The 27,224-nt window shown below is 39.6% G+C and overlaps 1 protein-coding gene across 1 annotated transcript in view; it reads right to left on the bottom strand.

The window, feature by feature from the left end:
* The window catches only part of DMD (dystrophin), a 2,022,175-nt gene that overhangs the window by 149,117 nt on the left and 1,845,834 nt on the right, over positions 1 to 27,224 (bottom strand). Inside the window, exon 63 of the mRNA XM_081043053.1 lies at positions 3,163 to 3,224. Within this exon, the coding sequence (XP_080899179.1) occupies positions 3,163 to 3,224 (62 nt within the window). The remainder of the gene's footprint in view (positions 1 to 3,162; positions 3,225 to 27,224) is intronic.

Genomic DNA, 27,224 nt, shown 5'->3' with positions numbered 1-27,224 from the left:
CCTACACGGACATACCGGTACTTTACTAAGTGAACAAAATCAAGGTGAAAACACGAACAGAAGATGGAGCGTGAATCCCAGGGTATTTGCTGTGTAGCCCTGATAAATGGCTTCGCTGCACCTGACTTCACTACCCTGTGAAATACAGCAGTGGACACCCTCCACCATATGCAGGATGGTTGCTGACTTGTTACATGTGCTTCACACACAGTAGACTCTCAATAAATGGTAGATGCTATTTGATGAGTCAACACTGGATAAAAGTTAGCCCCAGTACTGTTTGATTATAACAAAAATACTGGAATCTTAGTTTTGAAATCTGAAAAACAAACTTCGGCACCTAGTTCACTTCCAAGATATTTGTTATTAGGATAGCGAACACCAGAATTTCAAATGTGGTCGAAATTGACCACATATTTATGACGGCTGCATTTTATTATATGTAAATTATCTCAATAAAGTTGATTTCATTCAAGAAAAAGTTTGCAATACATGAGCTCTAAATTCCCCCCAGCTACTGTAAAATTCCATTATCTTCCAAAGTCAGATCATTTGTCCAAGGTCACAAATCATGCTAGAACACCAGCTTTGAAGTTAGCACCACATTCAACCTACGGAGAAAACTTTAGAAACATGATGATGAAAAGTGTATTTAATTCCTATTGAGGAATGAATAGGCACAACCACCTATTCATTGATAGTTCATAATTAGCTTTTTATCAACCATATTTGTGATTTCTCATTACAGAGTAATTAAAAGTAAGCTGGTAGCTCCTTAAAGGGATCCACTCAACATTGCCAAGCTCTTCATTACATGTTTCGTGGATATGTATACATCAGGAGCATTCTGCAGGGGCTGAAATGGAACCCCTGAGTTGATGTCTGCTTTGGGGATTTAAAGACACCACCATTTCCGCCAGACCCAGATTCCGTGAGGGAGTCTTTTTCTTGGCAGTAGACTCCAGCAATCATGCTGGAACAACTCTTAGCCATGTTTCAGAAGACAAGCCTGAGTCTCACGGATCTGTTGGCTCCCGGATGTGCTCGCATCCATCCCTCCCCAGTAGTTAGATGCTGATATATTCCTGTCTTGTGAGATTGTCTTGAGATGATGGGAAACGCTTCTCTGGCCTTCCTTTCTTCTTTTCTCCATAGCAAGAACCTTTTTCCCTGCTCCATACCCAGGGTATAAAACATCCTTCCCCCTCCCTACCCTCTGAATGTGTGGTAGACCAGGTACCCCCCACTGTGTTCCCCCAAATCCTTGGGAACAGGATCTCCCTTTCTCCAGACTCATTCCCCCTTTTTCTCTTCTCTCTCAGTGTTGTCTGAATAAAGTATGAATTCCTTTGTATTAAAAAAAAAAGTAAGCTGGTAGAGAATACAATGCAATGAAATGGAAATATGGCCACGGTACATTACCTTTAGGTGAAAAAAAAGCTGATTATACAACAGAACGATCCAACTTTTGTAAAAATATATGTATGGAATATTAAACTCTCTAAGAGGTGGGTTATAGATGATTGGTCTTTTCTTCTTTAGCTGTTAGCTTGTCATATTTCTAAACTAATGACAATCATCATTTTAAAAGAAAAGTACATTAAAATATCACAACTAGAGATCACTGTAATTAGAGTGGAAATTACTAGTGGGCTGAGTCTGTGTAAACCAGAGGTTATAATCAGGAGGCCCTCAGACAAGTTTAAATTAGCTCTTTCTTGACAGAAAACCCTGAAGTCCCGAGAGCACTGGGCTAGGACTACCAGCTACCCCAGGACAGCCGTTGCCCTCTTCAGCTGAACTGGTCATTCTCTCATTTGCCAAAATATAAGCATTCAAATTTTCCACCTGTGGCCTAAACAGTGCAACAGTATATAAGCCAGGAGTATTCTGCAGGGGCTGAAATGGAGCACTTTACATTTAGCTGATCCCAATTTTCTTTCCATTTAAAAAAAACTGTGAGAGCGTGTGTGTACCTATGTGCATGCATGGATACACACACTTGCTGTTAGGCTGAAATGGCAAAATATTAGTTGAAATGTATTAGATATGTGTGGCTAGTAGAAGTATGTGACTCCTTTTCGTTTTCAGGCTTTTTATTTGTATTTTTCAGATTTTCCAGAAGGAACTTATATAATTTATAAGTAGAAAAAGTTTAGGAAAACAGTTTTTTGGGGCTAATATCTCCTATCCCATTCCTTAAAGTCTCTATAGCTGCAATACATTAACCAATGGGAACCTATGATGGAAGACAGTAATAGTTACACAAACACACACACACCCCCATATACATACTCGTATATATGTATATACATATCCAGAATTTGCTTAAGCACCCTGATTCCTATGGGCTTTGTCATGTAACTTTAAACCCAGAGTTCACCTTATGCATTTTTATCTGTAAATATGTCCATTCATAAAAAAGCAGACTTAAACATTTTTCAGTAGTAGAGAAGACATGACTATGTATTGTTATTTAAAAACAAGTATAACAAGTTACGATATAACAGAATTCACTTCAGATCATTCCTGATGGAACTAAATCGGTATAGACTAGAGTTTCATCAAGGATGAGAAAGATGGTGTGTTCCCCTTACTTGGAGGCTGTGTATCTGTTCAAAAAATTCTAAATTGTGAGGGGAAAAAGAACTGTCAGGCTCTCACAAAAACACAAAACAAGCCATAGGGGAGAAGTCATTGAAATGTTCACAGTGATGACACGAGAGGAAATTATAAGCACTAGAAAGACTGCAGAAAATTCCTTCACACAACATTCGTGGTCTGGCAAAACCTGGTCTTGGTTTCACCAGGAAGAAATCAGTAAGAGCAACCTGAAACAGTTTTATTTCTTGTTGCGGGTAAAATTGCCATCAATTGCAAGTATTTTTTCCATCCTTTTAGGTAGCAAAGAAAACGACAAAGACCTTTTGGCCCTCTTAGGTGTAGTGAATTTTCAGGAATCAACGAAATTCTAAAACATATTTTTAAGGAACCTCTGAAAAAAAGAAAGCTGATCAACTTGGGATAGAAAGGAGTTGTTTTTACCCTTTAAACAAGCTAGTGATATATTTAGACAACACATGATTTGCACTCTACAAGCTACTACTTTGTGCTAAAAGTCATCTGCCCTTTAACCAGGAAGAAACGTGGCCATATCCTTACCTAAAGACTGGTAGAGCTCTGTCATTTTGGGATGATCCCAGCAAGTTGTTTGGGTCTCGTGGCTAAAATATAAAATACAAAGAGAGAGTTTAGAATTTATAATGGGCAGTAGAGAAAAGGAGAAAAAAAATAACAACCCGGTTTGCTTTTGAATCATTCAGCATCTTTACTTCAAAGGCTTTCCATTGTGAAATGTAGAGTGTTTATCTTACAAGCAGAGGAGCCCCTACCTTTGCTTTCAAAGGTAAATGCAACATGCACATTATTTGGTAACCAGAATTTATTTCCTTTGTGCACCCACAACTCAGCTGCACTCCTGTTATAATAAAATGACCTTGTTATGTAACCAATCATCGAAAACCAAGATTTCTTCACCTGTCCAATGCGGAACATTCGGAAAGGACACTGACAAGTGTTATTCAACTCTGTCAAAGAGATATTGGACATTAGTTCAACAAATAACTCACCTCCCTTCTCATTTGCTTTCACTACCCCTGACCTTTTTCTATTACTCTTTCTTCTCCACATGCAGACCTCCTATCCATGATAGCTCTATTTCATGTCACCTTAAGGTATATCCAGTACCTGACTAATATAGCATACCTTCCCTCTTCCCAGTTCTTTTAGAATGTCTTGTTAAACCTCGACGCTGTATACACCACTACACCTTTTCCTGTATTTACCTGGGCCTGAATGAAGCATTCACAGCTCTCTTCCATTTCTTGAAGTTTAGCTAAGTGTGGTTGCCGGTTATCAGCTCCTGCCACAGAAAGAACAAACCGCCCTTGTTCCTCATTCAATTACGGGAATAAACCCGGGAGAGATAACTACATATACTTTTCCTTACTTTGGCCCATCTACATAAATCACCACAGCATCGTATTTCCAGTTTTCGGGATTACATGTCGGGCTTTGATACAGTAAAACACAGGCCTGAAGGATATTTCGGTCCTCATACTCAGAGCCTATTCACACTCTTTGGGGGAAGGGTAGGGATGGAGAGGGGAGAAATAGCTGAAAAGTAGACACTGCAAGGGGAGCTGACTGTACAGAGGCCTCGCACAGAAAGAGGAGTTGGGGAGGCAACAACGTCAAGTGATCTCAGCATAGGTTTTAAACCTTAGGAATGGATTCTGGCTCTGCGCCCTACTATTAGGTTGGTGCAGAAGTAATTGCAGTTTAAAAGGTTAAAAATTTCAAAAACCACAATTACTTTTGCACCAACCTATTAGCTGTGAAATTTGGGGTAAGCCTGCTCAGCTGGGAGAGTTAAAGATTAACTGATTCATATAGGTTAGTGACTAGCACCTTCTGGTGCTCAATACTCAGTCATTTTTGTTATTATGTGGCCCCCAAATTAGTGCCCACTAAAAGCAAATCTTTTATTCGTTGATTATAATCTAGGTAAGTCAGCCAAGCCCAAGACCCTTTGTAGACAGCAAAAACACTCAATGTGTTTTACTTCTGTGTTTTAACAAATAAAAAGGAGAAGCATTCATTGTGGCTTGATAAATGTAATACAATCGTAATGTCACAAAAACATGTGGACATTCCCGAAACTGTACAACTTCACAGAGCATCCTTCCTGTATTTCCCGTTCAGTGATTGAACAGTGAAGGCTACTGAAAGAAATTTACGAGATAATGTTCACTTGCAAAGAGCTGTTTCAGTCTTCCCAACATGCTCAATACTGTTTTACTTTTCCGCAGAGACAATTCTCATTTGAGGAGAACGACAGGGGCATCTCAGTCATTGGGATGTACCAGAGTGACATCTAAGTGTTAAAGAGCAAGAAGAGCACAAGATGCAGTCCATGCTTTAGGGGGTTTTAGGAAGCCCCAAGACCAAGCTGGTTTCTGATCTGGAAAAGGGGCTGGCGGGACAGGTACTTTATATGCACAGCACAAGGAGGCTGCAGTTTGCAGCTTCACGGAAAAAGTGTCGCTTTTTCTCAGGCGTATTTTCAGCTTGGAAAGTGATTGTGTACCAATTCCGTGCACAAGTGCCCAGCATGGAAAGGTTGCCTTCTACTGAGATCATCCTGCATTTAGGCCTCCACCATTTCCAAAGGCCATGCGTCTGTGAGCACCAGGGAATGGAGGGAAGAAGGGAGAAGAGGGGAAAGGCACGGGTATCCACAAGTACAGGCCCTTATTACACACACTATATAATAATAGCGTCCCGTCTCCATGACTTGTAGGACTGTAGCATCTTCAATGGACGTGCAGAAAAACATGTCTGAGCTGATAAACTTAATCAGACAGACAGAACCACTCTGAAAAGCCACCATCCAATGGACTTCAAATCACAGGAACATGGGCGAGAAATAACTTGTACCAAATGCAATTCTAGAAGAAAAGAGAAACTTGCATACAAGTGACAGGAGAATCCCACACAGTGAATGACAGCTTCATGTAGCTCCCTCCCTCCAAAAAAAAACCTCATGTCTGTTGATATACTTACATTACTATGTTTTTAAAGAATTCATTCCAGTGATTTCAAGTTATGAGAAGGATTTTAGAAAGTCTTTTTGAACCCATCAGTCCTTAGCTAAACTGAAATGTCCTTTACTGGAAGACGGAAGAAATCCTAAGCCCCAACTTTCTCCCCCACTTCATGTGTTATCAGATACTAGTCCTTTCTAGGTACTCATTGTCCCAAGTACCTGTGATTCTGGGGGACTTGAATAACCTAGATAAATGACCTCAAACCAAAACCAAAAGCCAATCTTTTTTTTAACTTCTTCCCCTCCAACACGTAAATCTTTTATTTTTAAGCAATGCAAAGTAACTAGGAAAACAGATTTATATTTCACCCTTGCAGTCTTAGTTTCACTTCAATTGCAAACCAGTACCAAGCAAAAGAAGTGAGCAAAAGTTGAAAAGAAGAATAAAGGGCGTGACTAAGCCTCAAAACTAGAAAAATCATCTTTTAATCATTTAATGCTAAAAACGACTCGCAACATAGCTAAATGATTTCAGATTTTTTGTTAACGATATAATGAACCAAATATTCACTTCACTGTATGTGGGTATTTTCAATCTGTGGTGAATTCAAAGCCGTAGTGAGACATTTAACAACCCCCCCCCCCCAAACAGATAGGAAAGATGAGTACGACAGGGTGAATTGCTAAACACAAATTTGCATTAACTCATATCTATATTCTACCTTATAGGACAGACAGATTTTTTTTGTTTGTGACCGATATATAGATTTTACAGCTCAATTTATTACTGTGTCTTCAAAACCAGGAGAGAATTTTCAGTAACTCCATGAGAAGCAGCTCAGGTTTACCTGGAATATACATACAATATTGAAAAATATGCTGTGCTGGGGAGGTGGTGGTGGAAGGGTGGGTGGTACTATTTTTGGTAACTGTCTCTTTTCTGCACTTCACTTTTCATATCAGAAACACACTATCCACATACCATGCCTGACCAAAAAGGAAATTCTGAAACCTGTTCACATGTACAGCTTTGGTCAGTCTTCCTGAGAACAATGTTTAATATAGATCAAAATTCTGCATATGTATTAGCACAAAGACAAGCTTCATAAATAACGCTTAAAACATTCTTTAAATCTTTACAAAATGTTACTGATTTGGACCCTGCTGGTTCCAAAGCCTGGCATCAGATATGCCTCTCTGAACATACTTCCTTTCAACTGATCCCCACCTTTTAAAAAATGTGTACAAACAACAATAATCTCTCTTTTCTTTTAGTTGAGGCCCAGATAGGAGGACCCTGATGTAAATTAAAATAACAAAAGACTCCGGCAACACCTACTTGTCAATAATAAGAAATTAAAAGTATTACTCTACTGAGCCCAGGGCTGACCTAATTTCCTACCATACAATTTAAATTTTCTCTCACCTTCTTTAGTTTCAAGTAGTGTGCAAGGTTATTATAACCGCCTCAGAGCTGTTCCTGCTGTCAGTGCCGGAATAATCAGACTTATTGAAATTGCTTTTTTAGTTTCTTAAAAACAAACACTAAACACTTATAGAAAGTAACAAATTTCTACTGCTCTAGCCGGAAAATAGCAGTTGTCTAATTAAAATAAGATTTCTTCTGCCACCACTGTTATTTGGTACTGAAAATATTCCAAACAGTTGCCTTTAAAAAACATATCTTTCCATTACTTCCCAGGGAAGAAGCTAATCGCTATGCAGCGATATAAAAAGGTAGCGTTCTCTTGCGATTTGCAGAGGATTAGAGTTTGGCTTCATATATAATCTGGAGCCCATTGATCCACACACACAAAATCATTTCCCTTTAATCTGGGGATCAGACTCTTTCTAGAGGAACCTTGGTATTTGCATGCTGAATGTTGAACTTGGCTTGTAATGCTGGAATACTGGCAGGGTGGGAATAGGAAAATATATTTAAAAGTTTCTGCTACTGTGGGGAAGGCATTTGGAGGGGTAGGTGTCAATCAAACCATCAGATATCCTATCCTAGTCCCATTTCTTTACCCTGGGATATTTCACATTTTATTCTGCTCAGCTCCAGCCAGGGCAGAGATGATTGCCTGGGTGACTGTTCCAGCTGTTACTTGTCCTCGGTTCTATTTGCTTTTCAGGGCTTAATTCCCACCCACCCTCAACTTTAGCTAAAGCAATTTCACTTCAGGGTCGTGTCCAATCCAAGATCAAACAATGATGACTGAAACCAATTCCACGGTGATAAAGGGTCAGAGACCTTTCATATAACCGCGATGTTTCATTTGCTCTTCCAGCTTCTCTAAGAGTAACTGTGTCCTCCAAAGAGGGGATTTGGCACAAGGAAATAAAAAAAAAAATCTAGCCAAAAGAGAAAGGGTGATGAGGGGTTACAAGGATAAAAAAGCAGAGAGACCAGGAAGAGCTTGTTAGCCAAGGGAGAATGTAGATTTCACTTAAAGACTTTGGTTCGCCACTTACAGATTTTTTTTTCATGTTAAAGTATTCTATAATTAATATGCCTCCCTCAAGCAACTAAACCCCCTCGATTTAAGCTTCAAATTTAACTTCAAATTTAACCGATTTAAACTGTGTCCTGTCCATTTCATTGTCATGATCGGATCGGGAATGACAAACTTTGCTTAAAGACGAGCACAGACACCTGGAGAAATGGGAGAGAAGGACACTAAGAAATGACTCCACACTCAACCCCAGAGGGCAAAAAAGAAAAAACAAAAAAACAACAACAAAAAAAACACCCTCGATCTTCTGTGGCAAATCCTCGACTTCTAGCCTTTAGATTGCTTTTTCTCTTTCCTGATTTCTACTAGTCTTGGGGCATGACACGAACACAGTTGAAAATGAAGTGAGGGAAATGTCAGTTGGAATCCTCGGAAGAAATCAGGCAGAAAGTTGACCTTTTGGCACTTGCAATGCAATGGAAGGTAGAGCCGCGCGCGCCCCTGCCTTCTGCGAGATCGAGCGACGATTTTGGAACAGCCTGTCTGGCTCACGACCACACAGACAGCCCGAAAAGGAGCAAAAAGCTCCAGCAGCCCCAATCCCCGCATGGGGACCGCGCTGTCCCCTCTGGGTAGGGTGAGAAATCAGCTTTTTCTCTCCGAGCCCGATCCAAAGCGTAAGGGGGCTCCCCGCGAGCCCGGCACGGGGGAAAGCTCCGGGGGCGCACCTGCAACGGCGCCGCCGGGGACCCGCGGAGGAGGTTCCTCGACGCCCGCCGCCCGGAGCCCGGGGTCCAGCTGCCGCGCCTATCTAAGTTTTGACCGCCTCGCCTTGTCCCCAGCTCGTGCCACAAGTGCACGGATTGCGGCGATCCGAGGGGGCCGCGATGCACTTACCCTTTGAGCTGTTCCCTCATGGCTGCAAGGGCTCCGCGGTCGGGAGAGGGCGAGCGGAGGAGTGAGCTTCCAGTGCCGCCCGGCTCCCGAAAGTCGAGCGCCGCCGCCGCCCAGGCTCGCAGCTGAAAGCACTGCGGAGGTGCCGGCGCGGGCTGGCGGGCGGGCGGGCGGCCCGGCGGGCGGGGAGGGGGCGCTGCGGGCAGACGGGGCGGGGCCGGGCCGGGCTCCGCCCCTACCTAGCGATCTGGGAACCCGGACTCCCCCAGACCCCGCAGTCGGGGCTTTCCAAACGGAAATGCAAAAGAAAAGAAAAAGAAAGAGAGAAAGACGGAGGAGGGGATTTAAGGTAGTCCCAGGAACCTGAAAACCACACACTGCCCTGCTGGCACCCCCTTAAAACCTCTAGCAAGACTACTTGTTGCCTAAATAAATTACCTAGGTGCAAATGACCTCATCGCAGATCATTAAGTGTGTGGGCTCAGAGTTTTCTTTTTAGAGAATGAAAGAAAAATCACAATCATAATTCTACCCCTCTCGATTGAAGATTAAAATGGTGAGGCTGTAAAGACGTGAAATTCAGGTTACACTCATGGACTAAACACGCTTCTTAAGATGCATTTGTACGTGTATTTGTGTTACAGCAGCGGTTCTCAAAGTGTAGTCCTGGCCAGCAGTATCAGCACTGCCTGGGAACTTCTTAGAAACAAAAATTCCAGGGCCCCAGCCCAGACCTATTGAATCAGAAACTGAGCACGCTGAAGTTTGAGAACCACTGGAATAGACTCAAAATAAAACACCACCACCAGTGGTGTGGCACGGTTTGGTCTTTCAGTATTCTTTTAGAAAAATCTAAAAGGAAACCATTTCCAATGGAACACTGTATTGGAAAAGTTACAGGGCCTAGACTGTTCAAATACTTGTAATCTTAGAGTTTGCAATATGATAATGCAGGTTAACTATGCAAAATTATTTCAAGCTTGGAAATATTCTGAAAAGAAGAAAGCCTTCATTAACACAAGAATTTTTTGCAACCTTCACATATCTTCGATTAGAGTCCAAAGAGTATCTTATGATAAACTCCCTTAGTGGTTTCATTGTCCCTCTTTGTCCATTAATTTTGTTGGCCCGCTTCTCTTTTTATCTTCTTTCAATCATTTCCTTTTCACTCTTCTGATTGATTCATTCCACCTCAGTTTAGAGTTTAAAACATGCTCCCCTTTTTCTTTTTAAACATCCTTTCATTTTTTTTTTTTTTTTGCTCAACATTTTCTCCCGTAGAATGTTCGAGCTAAAAGGACTCTAGACATCACTCTCCCTTTACTGTCTGCTACAGCATGGCACAAGAGACAAATAATAAAGTATATGAACAAAAGGGAAACGGAGTGTACCAAGTTTCTTCACTACTCTGACAAACCAAATAAAAATGTAAATGTTATCACTAAGGACATGTGCATGTAGGTATGATTGGTATTGCTATTTTAAAGCAAATGTGGCACGTCTGGCATTTTGCCTGATAAACTGAGACTTATTAGTGCTGTCTTTTAGCAATTTTGAGCCATCGAGTTGCAGAGGCACCTGCTATTCCAGTCTGAGGGGGACACACTAGGATTTGCTTTGGGTCAGGTTGTCCCTTGGTCTTCGTGTAAGTTCTAGGTCTGCCTCTCTCTGACTAGGGGAGGATTCCTGTTCTGTGAGGAGGAAGTAGTGGCCTTTGCAACTGATCAGTGACGTAATCTCTGTGCCAATGTGGCAAATCACTGAAATACTGTTTATGTTTATTTCAGTGAAAAGATATAAAGTTCACAGCATAGGCATTTGTAAATATTACAAATCAATCAAGTAAAGGTTTGCAACACCTGTGTAGTGAGTCCTCTTGTGTTCTCTTCCCGTCTTGTGTTTTTGTTTGTCTTACACTTTTAAATTACCTGCTCCAAATTCAGGAGTTCTGATATGTTTCTCTAAAATATAAATGCTTGTCTATATTCTCAGGGTCCAACTAGAAAACTACTGGGAACAATTCCTTTAGGGAAAAAAGAATGGAAAATAAGAAATCACTATTCAGACTTTTTCTTAAATTTGACAGATGGCAATCCTCAAAAATACATCTTTAAGTTCTTTTTTAGACTAGCGTTATAGGCACTTGAAGACTTGTTCCCAAATCTTGATGTTATTTTAGAAATTAAATGCTGAAAGTAATATTAAGAAATGACATGGATGGCACAGTGACTGTTTTATTATCAATTTCAGTTAAATTATGCATTTTGCTTATTAGGGAAAGGCATTAAGAAGAGAACATAATTTATATATCTTCATTTCATATATAAATTATATAGTGATGCCATATATGATACACACTAATTGCTTATGTATAGTAGCCCTTCTTCTTATATTATTATTACTGTTTTGATGTGAACCACAGGCATGAAAAGAGTCTGAGGGCTCTGCCACCAGAAAAATCTGAAGTTGAAATCCTGCTTCCAGAACCTACCCTGAGCTACTTGTCCCCAGGACCACAGCTAGAAAGTGTCAGTGCAATGATTGGAACTAGATACTTTGGCTGCAAGACCCATGCTCTTAGCCACTCTGCCAGGCTGCCATGGAGAGATGTGGCTTCTCCTATTGTGGGGGAAGACCTGTATTTTTCCTGTGTGCTCCTAAGCGATGTCACTGCTGACAAAGAGGAAAGGATAGTGAATTTGTTAGAAATAGGGGTTAGGAAGGAATGAGATGGGATAAGTTCTAGGAAGGTGACCCCATACATTTTTCTGTATCCCAAACTCCAGTCTGTGAACCACGTAAACATTGTAGGTACTGAAAAAAAATAAAGACCTCTCTGACTTAAGGGACTGTGCTGGACATTCTCCTAGTCTCCCTCCAGCTCTGTTCTCTTCCCTTCTCCACTTGATCTATGCCCCAGGAGGCTGGACCTCTGTAGAGGTATTAATCAGGCTCTCTTGCCTTTTGGCTTCCCTTTGCTTTCAACCAATGGGAGGCAATGATGAAAGGCCTGTAGCAGGAGACGAAAGAGTAGGAGGAGAGAGCTGTTTGGGTATTTATTCTCCAAGCTCCTTCCTGTTGGCTTTGAGCCTGGCTGTGGCTGAGTTCCTTTGCCCACAGCCACAAGGCTTGTTGGGCAGTCATTTGTATACCAACAGCATTCTCCAGCTTCTGTAAACCATTCCCTCCCCTTGCCCTTGTTCTTTCCCCAATCCTGCCCAGATCTTTGTAAATAGCCTTTTCATTACACTCTCTTCCAGTACCACTTTTGAATGTCCCATCTGTTTCTCCTAGGACCCTGATGGAACAAGGACCCACCCAGTCACAGCTACCCCTGGAGGCACTAGACTGGCTGCTGAGTGTGGGCCACTGATGGATGAGGAAGGTAACTACACCTGTTGGAACTGAGAAGGAGGCTATGCTCATTCACTGGACAGATCTTTCTAGAAACCTCTTCTGTAGGCCCAAAAGGAGCTTCTGGCTGTTGGGGATAAAAGCAAGTTAACAATTACGAATGGTGATAACAGCAGGAGTGTAGCTAACAAGGCCACAAACAGCTTCCTTCCAATGTTCTGCTTGCTCTTTGGGAGAGAATGTCAAGATGGAGATTAGAGAGGTGGGAAAATTGAGAAGGACCTAGTATGATGATTCAGAGTTTGATCTGCATCACGAAAGGAATGTAGGAGGGGGGAGCTTTTAAAAGAAGAAATGTAAGCACGAGTGTGGCTCTGTAAGATGTGTCTTTTTGACAATTCACTCGGGCAACAATGTGGGGCTGGGTTGGAAGAGCTTGGAATTAGGAGACCAGATACAAGGTGACTGTGGTATGATGAGGATCTCAACGATGGCAGTGGCGTAGAGAGTGGGGAAATAATCAAATAAGGTAAAAACTATAGGAGCCTGGACTGATTGGGTGTATGAATGGAAGAGTGGGAAGACCAAGGGGAACGGTCCTCAAGCTTGGCCACCACTGGAATTACCGGGGAATTACTGCAGAGTGCTAAAAAGTTCAGATGCCTGGTTCTCACCATTCTGAGATTGTGATTTAATTAGCCTTGGGCATTGGGATTTTAAAGGCTCCCTCAGTGATTCTAATATGCAGCCAAGGTTGAGGATCACTGTTCTAGGGTGACTCCCAAGATTGGATGAGTAATATTCACCAAGCTAGGAATTTCAGGAGGAGGGGGTAGGTTTCGGCAGAAGAGGGTCAGGGAAAGATGATGAGTTTGAGGTGGCAATGTGATGTAAAATTGAAGGGATCCAGGAGGCAGTGGGAGCTCAGAAGGAAGACGTCTGAAATGGAGCTACGGATTTGAAATGTCAGTGTTGTAGGGTCACAAGTTTGGACCCTAGCCCATCTAGCCCATCTAGTGGCGGGTATGAAGGGCCAAGGGCAGAGGCCAGACTGCTCCTATCTTCCACAAACACATCCTTTTCCTTTTTAGGTAGCTTGTGGTTGCAATGTTAGCCTGATTTTCACCAGTGTCAAAATGAGGAGCAGAAAGGGAAAGGCAAAAGACGGAATGGTTTGCACTGGGCGCTTGCTGGGGGGTGGTCCTGAGGGACCTCACCACCCCCAAGGTCAGCTTCTCTCTAGCTCCAAGAGTCTCTTTCTAAACTGCATTTTGTTCCCTAACCAATCTTGAGAATAACCAGCATCATTTTATAGAACTCCATTTGGAATATAGGCATTGCTTCGATTAATCATAATACATATTTTAGAGTAAATTTTCAACACTTGGGTATCCAGTAAACACATAAGGATGCCATGTTTCTCTTTGCATACAAGTATTAGCCGCGAACAGTGAATCAGACATCTAACAAATGCTTACAATGATGGGGAGTCATTGCTCGTTAGGGCAAATACCATGGTGCGCTAATTAAAATATGTATAACAATCCCTTTAGATCAATGTGAAACCAGCATCTTCTGGATATAAGAATATCCAGTCAGTTCTCATTAACTAGTAAATGAAGAGGCCTCTACATTCAGACACAGAGCACTTCACAGCCACACAAAAGCCTATTTTTCCAGGCCTTTCCCCTGCAGGGTGGCAGAGTAAGCCAGGCCGAGGAAAACTGTGAGCCAGCTGCCATCTAAACCACACAGGTTCCAGATAAGGCCAAATTCAGCCTTACTCTAATGTAGTTTGCTTTTAATAAGGTTTTTCAAACTTCCCAGAGCCACCTATATCAAACCGAACATCTGAAAAGATGTGAAGTTTAGCATCTTCACTAAAATAAAGCCACACTTCATTAACCTCACAGGCCTGTGGTTGCTTCACGGGAAAGAATTCCAAGTACCTATTAGCCTGCCAGCTATAGCGTTCCCCCACAACCACCTCTAGCTAAAAATGGATAACTGGTTAAGGTGGTTCAAGCAGATCTGACAACAGCATTCCTGGTCCACCTTAACAACAGCTCAAAACTGTAACTATTTGTCTGCCTTTCCCAAACGGATAGTGCCAAATAACAGGAATTTCAAAACTAGGCAGAAATTCTGACACTCCGCATAATCTCCCTTCCTCTTCAGTTACAAATAAGGCTTTGTATTCGATTAGACTCACAGCAGGTGAAAACCCCAATTAGTGAATTCATTCTGAGGCCTCTTACTACCTTCCTCCCACACACCACAGTTTTAAAAAAATAAGGGAAGTCAGTCTCCTCTCAGATCACAAAGAAATTAACCCTTGGATCTACCCAATCAAGCCATTTACCACTTGAAGAATTGTCACAGGAAAATGGGAGGATGTTGAAAACATGTGTCCTTCTTGACTTCATAATGGGGGTTACAAAAAAACTCTATTGTGCCAGATTTTATTGTTTTCTTCAAATCCATAAATACTCTCATATATTCTGATCAATCTAGAAATTACAGTTTTTCTTTCTACCTGAAAACTCACAAAGCCAATATTATCTAAAGAATGATTAATGGTAGTGTGCTACAAGAGGGAATTATTTTTAAGTTATGTTCTTATTTTGGTGTATTTGAGGTGAGAGAAAATGTTAAATTTCACTTTAAACACTATGCTTTGGCCTTAGAAAGTGCACAAAGTATATATTTCATGCTATGTAAATATTTGTCAAAGCAAATTCTTCATTGGACAAGGATAGAGGTTTGGTTTGAACATTTAAAAAAATAGTAAGACAGCTTTAGTTCTTAGAGTGATTTACTTATAGTTTGTCAATTGCTTCTCTGGAAATATTTTACACCCCAGTTTTATATATGAGCGTATGATTGAAAAAGAGCAGCTTTGTCTTTTTTAATTATTTTAGTTCTGTCACTTTTCTTGAAACAAGCCATAGGACTTATTATCCACAAGAAAATACTGAACATATATCAAATACTAGCACAGCTTTTAGAAGTAGTCACCTATTACTGTCAGAGGTTCATTTCATTTTGAGGCCTTTTAATTAAAATGCAAAATTCTACATACATGCCTGCCTAAATTACCCCTTTCTGAAATACTCGAATTTAAAAAAAAAATTAAATGCTAATGTAACCATTTTTAATACTTATGACTTAGTTCTTGAGATTTGGAAAAAAGTAAACAAAGGAATTACCAGTCAATTACATGAACAAGGAAGTCATCCTAAGTTGAAACAGATAAGGAAAATTAATATTCAAATGCTACTGAATGAAGACACCAGGTGGTTTTTTTTTCCTTTCCTTTGGAGATGAGTATCTACCAGAATCAAAAGCATCTTAATATTCAGCAAGCGTAGCTGTATATTCCAGTGGAAGCATTAAGGCAGCAAGGCAGAGCTCCAGACCAATTCTGCCCCTTAGAGCTAGTCACTTAACCCCTAGAGGCCAGTCACTTAACCCCTCTGGAGCTCTGTTGACTCATCTGTAAAATTCGGATAATACTGCACAAGGCCATCGTGTGGTTCAAATGACATAATGACTATGAAAGCGATTTGGAGGCTGGGAATGTTATGCTAATGCAAAGTAGCCTGTCGTGCAGGTATAATTCCTTAAAAAGAAAACCCAATGTATACAGGAATACAGTTAGGAATACAGCACAAAATAAATTCAGCATAGTCACTTTAACTTTTCATTTTTAGACTGTTGTATAAGCGGAAACGAGAGGTCCAGGGGTTTCAGTCTTTCTTCTTCAGCAATTTGCAAAACGAACCTTTCCTCCTTTTGTTTTTTACACTTAAGAAGAGAGCAAGTGGGTAAAATAAGTTTGTTTGGGGCTTTTCCAAGTTAAATCACTAACCACAAGTTTGAGATTAGAGTAAAATTCACACCATTGGCTATCATTATTTGGGGCTGAGGTTAAAATATCAATACTATTCACACATGTTTAAAGGTGTATTCACATTCATATTGTCAGAGAGCAGGATCCTATGTTGTGACAGAACAAAGGAATCCTCCTTTTGTGGGGGATAGTGGGAGAGCGAGAGCCCCTATGCCCCATGGAGTTCTCTTGCTGGCCAGCCTTGAATAGCCAGGATGTGGTAGGAATCCTCCACAAAGACAGAAATCCATAAAAGGGAAAATGGAGGTAAAAACTATTTACCCAATTAATGATTTACCAAAGGCTGAATCTTGTACTCTAGCTCTGGTTTATTTGGTCAAGGCTTTTTTTAAAGAAAAAGTTGAAAGGAAAATATAAATGCAAGGAATTTTGATTAATCCACAAATTTCCAAAAATATTTTTCATGTGTTGCATCTAGACAAAGTTTCTGTGTTAAAATTTCTCTATATTCATTTCTTCAAATGACTGCAATTTAGGTGTATTTATGGAACACTTACATATGTCTTTGCTTATCAGACTCTTTATTTTTCTTTACTGTTAGTAAAAACTGGGAAGCGTTTGGAGGACGGACAAGGAAATATACCAGTATAAAATTTCAACACTGTAATCAGGTTCCCTTACTAGGGGGACCCAAATATGGCCTTCACCTTAAGGGGCTTACAGTCTAGTGGGGGTGGGCGAGGAGATATACTCATATATACTTAAATATACTATCAAACAGATGATAAGCACAGAAATAGAGAAATAAAAAAATAAGCATAAAAAGAAATGTAGTTAGCTTGATCTCTTGGGATTTGGCAACATACATTTCAATTAAAAGCTAAGCAGGCTTAAATCACCAAGTTTCATGCATGTTATTGTTAGTATATGAAGAGCTGAATCAGTTTCTTAAATTGACTCTGAGCTAATTTCTCATATTAATCATTTACTAAGGCACAGATTTTTAACGTTACCATACTGCTGTGTTATAAAATCAGATTTTGCTTGTTTGGAATTCATAAAAGTATTGGGCCAAAATTGGGTTTTGCATCTCAGGAAGGCTAATATGCAGACAATACTACTGTCCTCATTAGAATATCAAATCACATTCTTGAGTTACTATCAAGACTCTAGTATGGGAATTTAGGTCCTCACAGCTTGACTTACTCTCATCCCTTAGGAGCCAGAAAGGGATTGAAAGCCTATTCTCATGTGAATAGAGGAGGAAAAATTGGCATCATCTGTATTTTGAGTATTTTTTTTTTAAATAGAATTAAATTCGGTGTGGGAAGAAATAAGCCTGAAAAAGAGGGGAATGTATCAGTATGGGAATGTATGCCAAGTAGACTATTATAACAGCCCAGTTAAGAGAGGATGAAGGCCTGAACTAAGAAAGTAGCACTGAGAATTGGTGGAAAAGTCGAATTCAAGACAGGTGATAAGAAAGAATCAACACTACTTTTCAACCAACTGGTTGTGAGCGCTCAAGGCAAGGGAAGACTCTAGAATTTTTGATAATGGCACCATTAGCCGAGGATTCATATTTGTGTACATACTATGTATCTATTTATACCTCAAATTATTCCATAAAGGTTTTAGGGCAACTTATGAGACTGTATACATTTTAAAAAGTAATAAAATCCAGGATTAAGGAAATATAAATGGAATAAAATATTAAGAAGGGAAGAAACATTAGCACACAGATTTGAAGCCCCTAGTGCTTGATACACTTATTAAAATTTAGCTATGCATACCCACCACAGTAAGAAAGACAAACAATGCAGTGTTGGGAAGGATAGGAGCAACTAGAACTCTCGAGCTTTGCTGATAGGAATGTAAATGGATGCAGCATATTGCAAACCTGGCAGAATCTACAAGAGCTGAACATGCGTATATCCTATGACCCTGAAATTCCATTCCTTGATATATTTCCAAAAGGAATGCATATGTATATGAAACAAATGACACCTTTTATAATGTTTATAACATCATTCTTTGTACCAAATGTATACAACGGAATATATAATCGATTGTAGCATATTCACACAATGGAATATTATTATACGGCAAAGAGAACAAACAATTTCATACAATAGTATGGATGAATCCGAGTTTAAAAGAGCCAGACACAAGAGAGCACATGCGGTATGATTCCATTTACATAAAGCACAAAATCAGGCAAGATTAATTTATGGTGTTGAAAGTCAATATACTGTGTTTCCCAAAAAATAAGACCGGGTCTTATATTAATTTTTGCTCCAAAAGACGCATTAGGGCTTCTGATCAGGGGATGTCATCCTGAAAAATCATGCTAGGGCTTATTTTCCAGTTAGGTCTTATTTTCGGGGAAATACGGTAGTAGTTACCCTTGGAGGGTGGCTAAGGATTGGAAGGGGCACGGGGGTCTTCTGGCCCCCAGTGATGTTCTGATTCTTGATCCGAATGCTGGTTACATGGGTGTGTTCACATTATGGAAATTCACTGTACTTTATACTTAGGATTAAACTTTTTTTCCGTATGTCTAACATATTTCAATACCAAGTTTTTTTAGAGGTACTGAGGGGAAGTTAGGTAAAGGACTCGGTTTGGGGAGTGGTGGTGAAGTGTCCCGAGTTGGGGAAGATGAGTAAGTCTGCAGCATGTAGAGTTACGAAACAGGGTATTTAAGATAGATGAAACACTATGACTAAAGCTTTGCAATGGTCCTCAATCCTTATACTATGCATGGGCGATTCAGTCCCTGTTCAGCTTAGCACAGAGCTACTGAGACAAAGACCGTGGTAAGAAACCACAGAGCAAAGAGATTTATTCCTGCTAAAATGAGACGAAAACAATACACATTTATATATATATATACATATTATATATATATGTATATATATAATATATGTATATGTATATATATTATATACATATATAATATATAATAAATATAAATATATGTATATATATATATGTACATATATAAAAAGCTATTGCATGGGTTTTTCAGATGGGAGATACTGCATGATGTCAATCTTCAGGAAACTCCCTTCAGTAGTTGTCTGTAGAGTGGCCCTCAATGTAAGCTAAGGGCATGAGGTGCCTGAGTTGAAGCCTCATGGGGAAGAAGGCCGAGCGGTCTAAGAAGACAACTTTCTGACCACCAAGCCTGAGGTAGGGCTAAAACATGCTAGAGTGTTTTCCCAGACTGCAAGTCGTGAACCATTCGTAGGTCATGAAATCTATATAGGAGATCTTCACTAATATTGTTTTTAATGAAATTGAAAAGAATAGAAAATACGAGAATGAATTACATAGTAAGGGTAAATCACCTTTTGTGAAACTCTCCATTATACAACCATAGATATAGAAATATTTATAGATATACATTCATATGTCTGTGTGCATTTGCACTGGGAGGATATATAAAATACAATTTTTACTGTGGATTGGTCAAAAAAGATGAAAGCTAGAGACCGCTACTGCATAAAGAAATGGATGGACTGCATGCTTATTGGACAATGATGCATAAATATAACTTCTTCAGACTAAGATATGGAAGTACACTGGGGACAGCTAGTTTGCTGTTTTATTCCCTTGTAAAGGCTGCAGCATTACAAGGGACAGGAGGGGGATTGAAAGATTCAGGAGGGGGAAGGAGTTAGGAAGGCATTCATCAACTCTGAAGTTCTAGCCACAGGAGGCGCTGCAGGGGCTGAGAACTTGTTTCAAGTTTTAGGGAGTGTCTTCTCTGCCAGCTGTTTGTTTGGGTGGCTGGTTGAGAGTATGCTCAGAATCACTCAGCCTTTTCTTTGTATTCCAAATGGCATGGTGATATTGTTATGCTGCAGAAGGAAAAACATTGCTGCTAAAAGAATTGTCAAGGGGAGTAACAAGCAGCTTCCACTACTATATACAACTGCATGCTGCCTGTATGAGCAACACACTTCAAAACAGAAACTAAGAAATAATCCTTTTGCTCTCACCCTGCAGTGGGACCTCATTCGAAGCCCTTGCTAGCGTGCCCAGGTCTAAGCCACCAAATTGGTGAACGTGCGCCTGTTAGAATGGTGACATTTTAGGGCTGGATGGTCCCCATTCTATTTAACACCTATACATTCATCCTGTTAAGTATTTGGGAAATTTGTCTGAAGACTAATTTGTATGAAGACTAATAGTGATTATGTTTATATAAAAGAAAAAAAGAGATTCTCATTTGACTGTAGGAACATTTTAGGCAGCATATGGCTATGGGGCGATTAAGCATATTAAGAGTGAAAATAACAACAGCTTTAAGAATAAAATTCTTTTCAAAAGTGCCCAGCTAGGAGAGTAACTAGAAAAAAAGTCACAATTTTTCTTTCTTCAGTATTTAATCACAGTAGCATTTATTAAATTCCCAGTAGTAATAAGGCTTAATTAACAACAATTCTCATGCTATTTTTTATATTTTAAAATAACCAGACAATTTGGCCAAGACATGGAAACAACCAAAATATCCTTCGATAGATGAATGGATAAAGAAGTTGTGGTGGGGCTGGCCCGGTGGCTCAGGCAGTTGGAGCTCTGTGCTCCTAACTCCGAAGGCTGCCGGTTCGATTCCCACATGGGCCAGTGGGCTCTTAACCACAAGGTTGCCAGTTCAATTCCTCAAGTTCCGCAAGGGATGGTGGGCTCCGCCCCCTGCAACTAAGATTGAACACAGCACCTTGAGCTGAGCTGCTGCTGAGCTCCTGGATGGCTCAGTTGGTTGGAGTGCATCCTCTCAACCACAAGGTTGCCAGTTCGATTCCTCGACTCCCACAAGGGATGGTGGGCTGCACCCCCTGAAACTAGCAACGGCAACTGGACCTGGAGCTGAGCTGCGCCCTCCACAACTAAAACTGAAAGGACAACAACTTGAAGTTGAACAGCACCCTCCACAACTAAGATTGAAAGGACAACAATTTGACTTGGAAAAAAAAAGTCCTGGCAACAACTTGACTTGGGAAAAAAAAAAAGTCCTGGAAGTACGCACTGTTCCCCAATAAAGTCCTGTTCCCCTTCCCCAACAAAATCTTAAAAAAAAAAAAAAGAAGTTGTGGTATATACACACCATGGAATACTATTCGGTGGTAAGAAAAGATGATATAGGAACATTTGTGACAACATGGATGGATCTTGAGAGCATAATGCTAAGCGAAATAAGTCAGACAAAAAAAGCAGAGAACCATATTATTTCACTGATATGTGGTATATAAAACAAAAACAACAAAAGAACAAGACAAACAAATGAGAAACAAAAACTCATAGACACAGACAATAGTTTAGTGGTTACCAGAGGGTAAGGGGGGAGGGGGGTGCGAGATGAGGGTAAGGGGGATCAAATATATGGTGATGAAAGGAGAACTGACTCTGGGTGGTGAACACACAATGGGATTTATAGATGATGTAATACAGAATTGTACACCTGAAATTATGTAATTTCACTAACAATTGTCACCCCAATAAATTTTTTTAAAAAAATCACCAGACTATGGTTGTTGTATTTCAACCATTGTCTGTGAAGCTGCAAACGAACTGCCTAGAATTATCCATCATAGCACATCTCATTTTACCTCCTCCTAAATTCAAAGTTCTCTCCTTCCACAAAAGTCCCTGCCGATAACTTTTCTCCACTACCTTGAGATACACTGCATAATGGCCACAAATCTGGCCTCCTCCCTGGTGTCTAGCTTTTGCCATGTGACTTTGTACCTCCTCCCATCAGAGAGTGGAGTTTTCCCTACCTCTTGTATCTGGGATGACCCTATGACATGACTTGGTTTGGCCAATAGACAACCAAACGTGACTTGACAAATCTCCATGTGAAGGAGCCTGGGCTAGCCTGTTGGATGACAAGACACACAATCTAATTACATCTGTTCCTAAATGACTGCCTGCCAACCATCAGACTGGTGAGTCAGGCCATGATAGCTCATCCAGCTGCTAGGTGAGCACAGATGCATGGGTGGGCCCAACAAAGAACAGTACTGTGTTTCCCCGAAAATAAGACCTAGTTGGACCATCAGCTCTGATGTGTCTTTTGGAGCAAAAATTAATATAAGATCCGGTCTTATTTTATTATAAGACCAGGTCTTATAATATAATATAGTATAATGTAATACAATACAATACAATATAACATAATATAATATAATATAATATAATGCGGGGTCTTATATTAATTTTTGCTCCAAAAGACGCATTAGAGCTGATGGTCCGGCTAGGTCTTATTTTTGGGGAAACACAGTAGCTGGTCCAGACAACAAAAATAGTCCAGTCCATTCATCAAATAGTGAGCTAAGTAGTTTTTGTGTTAGGGGATCTACAAACTAGAGCTTATAGGCCAAGTCTGGCCTGTGGCCTGTTTCCGTAGAGCCTCCCACCTGAGTATGATTTTCATATTTTTAAAGAGTTGTAAAAATACAAACAATATGCAATGGAGACTATATATGGTCAACAAAGCCGAAACTATTTACTATCTGGTCCTTTATAGAAATGTTTGCCGACCCCCCTATTAAGCAGTACAGCTGTGTTTGTTATATAGCAAAAGACAGCTGATACGCAACTACTCCCAAGAAAGAATGTTAGAAACTAGGGCTTTCTCACAGAACTCAGTTGACACCTACTCAATTTATCCTTGTTGCTTGTCATCTAGTTGCTTGTTAACTAAGACAACACCTGAAATTAATACAATAAACAAATACAAATGTAACCTGTGAAGTTATTTTTGTAGTGTGCTTCTCAAAATTAAGATTTCTAAGGGTAGGTAGAAGAATAGTATACATTTTTTTTGCAACTTTATTCCTAATATCCCCAAACTGGAAACAATACAAATGTCTACCAACGGGTAAATGGATAAACAAAATGTGGTGAGCACACAATGTGATGTATACACTATGTATTATAGAATTGTACACTTGAAACCTATGTGATTTTACTAACTATTGCCACCACCCCAATGAATTTAATTAAAAAAGGAAAGTTCTTCACAATTAAAAAGGAACAAACTACTGATTTTCAAACTACTGATATTCAAAAACATTATGCGGTGTGTAAGAAGCCAGACACACAAAAATACTGTATAATTCCATATATAAAGTTCTAGAAAATGCAAGCTAATCTACAGTGACAGAACACAGATCAGTGGGTTGCCTGGGGGCCAGGGGTAAAGGGAAGAATGGCCTTCAAAGAAGCACAAGAAGGCTTTTGGGGGGATGAGAATGTTTTGTACTTTAATTGTAGCAATGGTTTCATGGGTACACATCTGCCTAAAATCAGTGAATTGTATACTTCAGATGAATGCAGTTTATTGTACATAAATTATTCTTTAATAAAGTTGATTTTTAAAGCTGTTTAAGAAAGCATTTGCCCTAAAGTCAAATTTAACATTCAAAAATGTATATATAATTGGGCAGAAAATGAGGTGCATTACACCAGGATGTTTATCTAAATATAGGACAGATTTAGGTCATGCTGTCAGTCCCTTCTGATTAATTTTGAAAATATCAAAACATTAGATTCAGAAGTAGTCTTAAAGGTTAATGAATTACATCCTCCTATCCAATAGAGATTGCCTTTAGGGGTGAAGACAGTTAACTCAGCCTTGATTATCTACTGTACAGGGAGTTGACTGCTTGTCTAGGTGGTAGATTCTGGTTTTTGGTAGCTCAGTTATAAAATTTTCTTTAATATTTAGTTAAAATTTGCTTTCTTGTAACTTCCACATATGTAGCTGAATCTGTTCTCAGGGCAAAACAAAACAACAAAACAAAACAAAACAAGGAAAAACAAAACATCAATAACCAACATGCAAGAAAATACATCTCTTCTAACTATAAATATTCGAAGCTCCCTATTATATTCTCCTTAACACCACGTCTCTCTAGGCGAAATCTAAACACTTGGATTTCCTTCTATATTTTTTCTTACATAATATGGCCTATAGACCCTCGGCTATTCTGATGATGTAATGGTGACCCCGTATCTTCTATTTGTGAAATTTAAAGTTATGTAATTCGATTTGACTGAGGTTTGGCTAGGGACTTTTAAAAAAAATTTTTGCCTCCCTTCCCTCCCGCCAAACCTTAATAACTCTGTTTGCTATGCATTTACTATGCATACCAGTTCCAATGGTTCTGTTTACTTCAGGCCAGCCGAGTGCTTTGTCTGGCCTGGTGACGTGGGAAAGGTTCTTACATGTTTATGGGATTCACTCCTGACTCTGGAGCTTACCAGCCTCTGGGAAGCGCTTTTTCCTGGAGTTGCCTTGCCAACTTCTCCTTCCTTTGTTCTGGCCCTCCTTGAATGCCTATAAAACCTTTAGGTGATATTAAGAGGGGGAAGGCAGTCTTTGTGACAGGGAGTCCACTGTCTTCCCTTAATGCTGGCATTTTGGAATAAAACCTGCTTTTCTTTCCACCAACCTTGCCTCTTGAGTTTTGGCTTTTGTGTGGCGAGCAGCCGGACACAATGACACTTTGAGAAACAAGATCCATTCAAAATGTGATATCCAGAATTAAGTAAGAGGGACGCTTATATCCCCTTCTTTGCCACTACTGCTAGGTATCTATATAGTAGTATTTTCGTTTGATAAACGCCATATCACACTTTATGTTCATACTGTACTTGTAGATTACTAAAAACCCAAGGGTTTTTAAACAATCTGATACTAGGGTCTCTTCCCACCTGTGTTTTTAAATTGATTACTTGAGTCTACATGTGAGATGTATGTCTTATTTAGATATGCTTTCATATTTTTAATTCTAATAAGCATTCCTCTTTCTAACTGATTTATATCTATTAGAATTTTGATGGGTTTATCACATAAAGTATGAACTTTGGTCAATTTCAAATTTATTAATGAGTATAGCTATATCTATAATCATTCTATCAACAAATTACCTACTGTGGATTCGGTTATATTAGGTAGTAAATAGACCAAAATGGATAGAAGTGGTGGAATGACTGTCTTCTTGGCATTTATAGACTAGTGCAGGAGACATGTATAAACAATCACATTTTAGTTAGATAAGTGCTGGTGGAAGGCTCATTGCCAAAGAAGGGTTCATAGAGGTAGTGATGCGTGGGAAAAATTGGCCAATTAAGGTCTTCTAGTGGAGGATGAAGGTGAGGGTAGGAGTTGATTGAAGAAGAAACAGCCATATGCAAAGGCATGGATATCTTTAACATTTTTTAAATAATTTTTTCAATTACAGTTGGCATTTAATATTCTATTAGTTTCAGGTATACAGCATAGAAGGTTAGACATTTACATAATATATGCAGTGGTTCCCCCCACCCCACTATACATAGTTGTTGCAACATTATTGACGCTATTTCCTTAGGCTGTGCTTTACATCCTGTGACTATTCGAATGTAACTGAAAGGAATGGAGATCTTAAACATAGGGGACAGAGACTCTGTTGCATGTTAATCCTGATCTATCAATTGCTTTCTTTGGATGGTTCTGTTTATCAGCTTGAATTCATTCTGTTACCCAGTCCATTGTTCTTTACCTTGTTCCCAAAACTGTAAAAAAAGATCTTGAAAAATAAGATGTGGGGCGGTCGGTTGCGCAGTAGTTAGAGCCTAGTGCTCATAACACCAAGGTCTCTGGTTCGATTCCCACATGGGCCAGTGAGCTGCGCCCTCCACAACTAGATTGAAAACAACGACTTTACTTGGGGGGCCCTACAACTAGATTGAAAAATGACTTGACATGGAGCTGATGGGTCCTGGAAAAACACACTGTTCCCCAATATTCCCCAATAAAAACTAAAAAAATAAAAGGAAGGTGTGAACCCAAAAGATACACTGTTTATAACAGTCTTCTCACCTAACCATCGAGTAGCCCTATTATTAGAAATGAAAGGGAGGTGAATTTGGCATGATAAATTTCAAGAATAACATGTTGACTCCCAGGAGCGTGTTTTTCTAAGTATCATTATTAATCTCTTCAATGTTTTCTCATCAACATCAAGTTTATTGGTTTGTAATTTTAAAAATTTGTCTTCTCCTTATCTTTCAAATGTCAAAACAATGCTTTCTTATCTTCCTGTGTGATGTCACCAATCCCCTTTCCACGTTTTCTCCACACCTGTCACCAGTAGCTTGGTGGAAGAAGAGTACAGTTTTAATTGCTATTAGGGGAGAAGAACACGCTCCTATTGACTAGAAGAAGGGTCTCTGCATTCAAATGGAGGTTGGACATTGAATCAAATGATAGAACTTGTAACAAATTAGAGTTGATTTCTGAATTGCTTTTATTTATTTTACAACAAAAACATTATGAGTTGAGACTGTCTCTAAGATAGTCTAGAAAAGAATCCTGTTACCATTAAATTTCAATACAAAGTTTGGTTGGATTTAAGTCATTTAAAAAGCCAGGATACTTTCCTAAAAAGTAAGTGATTTGAATGTTTCGGACTGTATTAAGTTGCTCTTATCTGTGGCCCTCTCGTGAATTTATGATCTTCATTAAAGAAGTGGTTGTCTATTGCTGACTTGTAAGTCATGGCAATGACAGTGGAAGGGGTTAAGAAGGTAGAAGAAATTTGTCTCTTTGCCTTTTGATGGTTGTTTTTTGTTTGGTAAGTAAACAAGATAACGTACCTAGCTGTCTTTTAGTCATACAGCAAAAATAATGTTTATTTACTTTTCTGAAATTGGACCCTAAATCCACGCACATCTCCAGTTTGCATCACCCACAAACCTCCTGTATTTTGGCTGATTTTAACTAGAGGTAAATAATTGGCGTACATTTATATTTTATTGTGATCCAATGTAAAGACATGTATACAAAGCACAGACTGCTCAAAGCTTCCTTTAGAGATGAAATAGGATTACAGAACTTGACAGATCATTCAGTAGGGGGGAAAAGTGGTTGATCTACTTCTCCTTGCCTCTACTTTTCTACCCTTTGGGGACATAGGTTATATTTCAAGGTTCTGAATGCTATAAATGAACACTTTACTGTGGAAGCATCTTTACTCACGGCAAAAAGAAACGTGCTATT

Source organism: Rhinolophus hipposideros (assembly GCF_964194185.1).
Source record: "Rhinolophus hipposideros genome assembly, chromosome: X".
NCBI classification, from domain to species: Eukaryota; Metazoa; Chordata; class Mammalia; order Chiroptera; family Rhinolophidae; genus Rhinolophus; species Rhinolophus hipposideros.
This window is presented reverse-complemented; position numbering and strand designations above follow the sequence as displayed.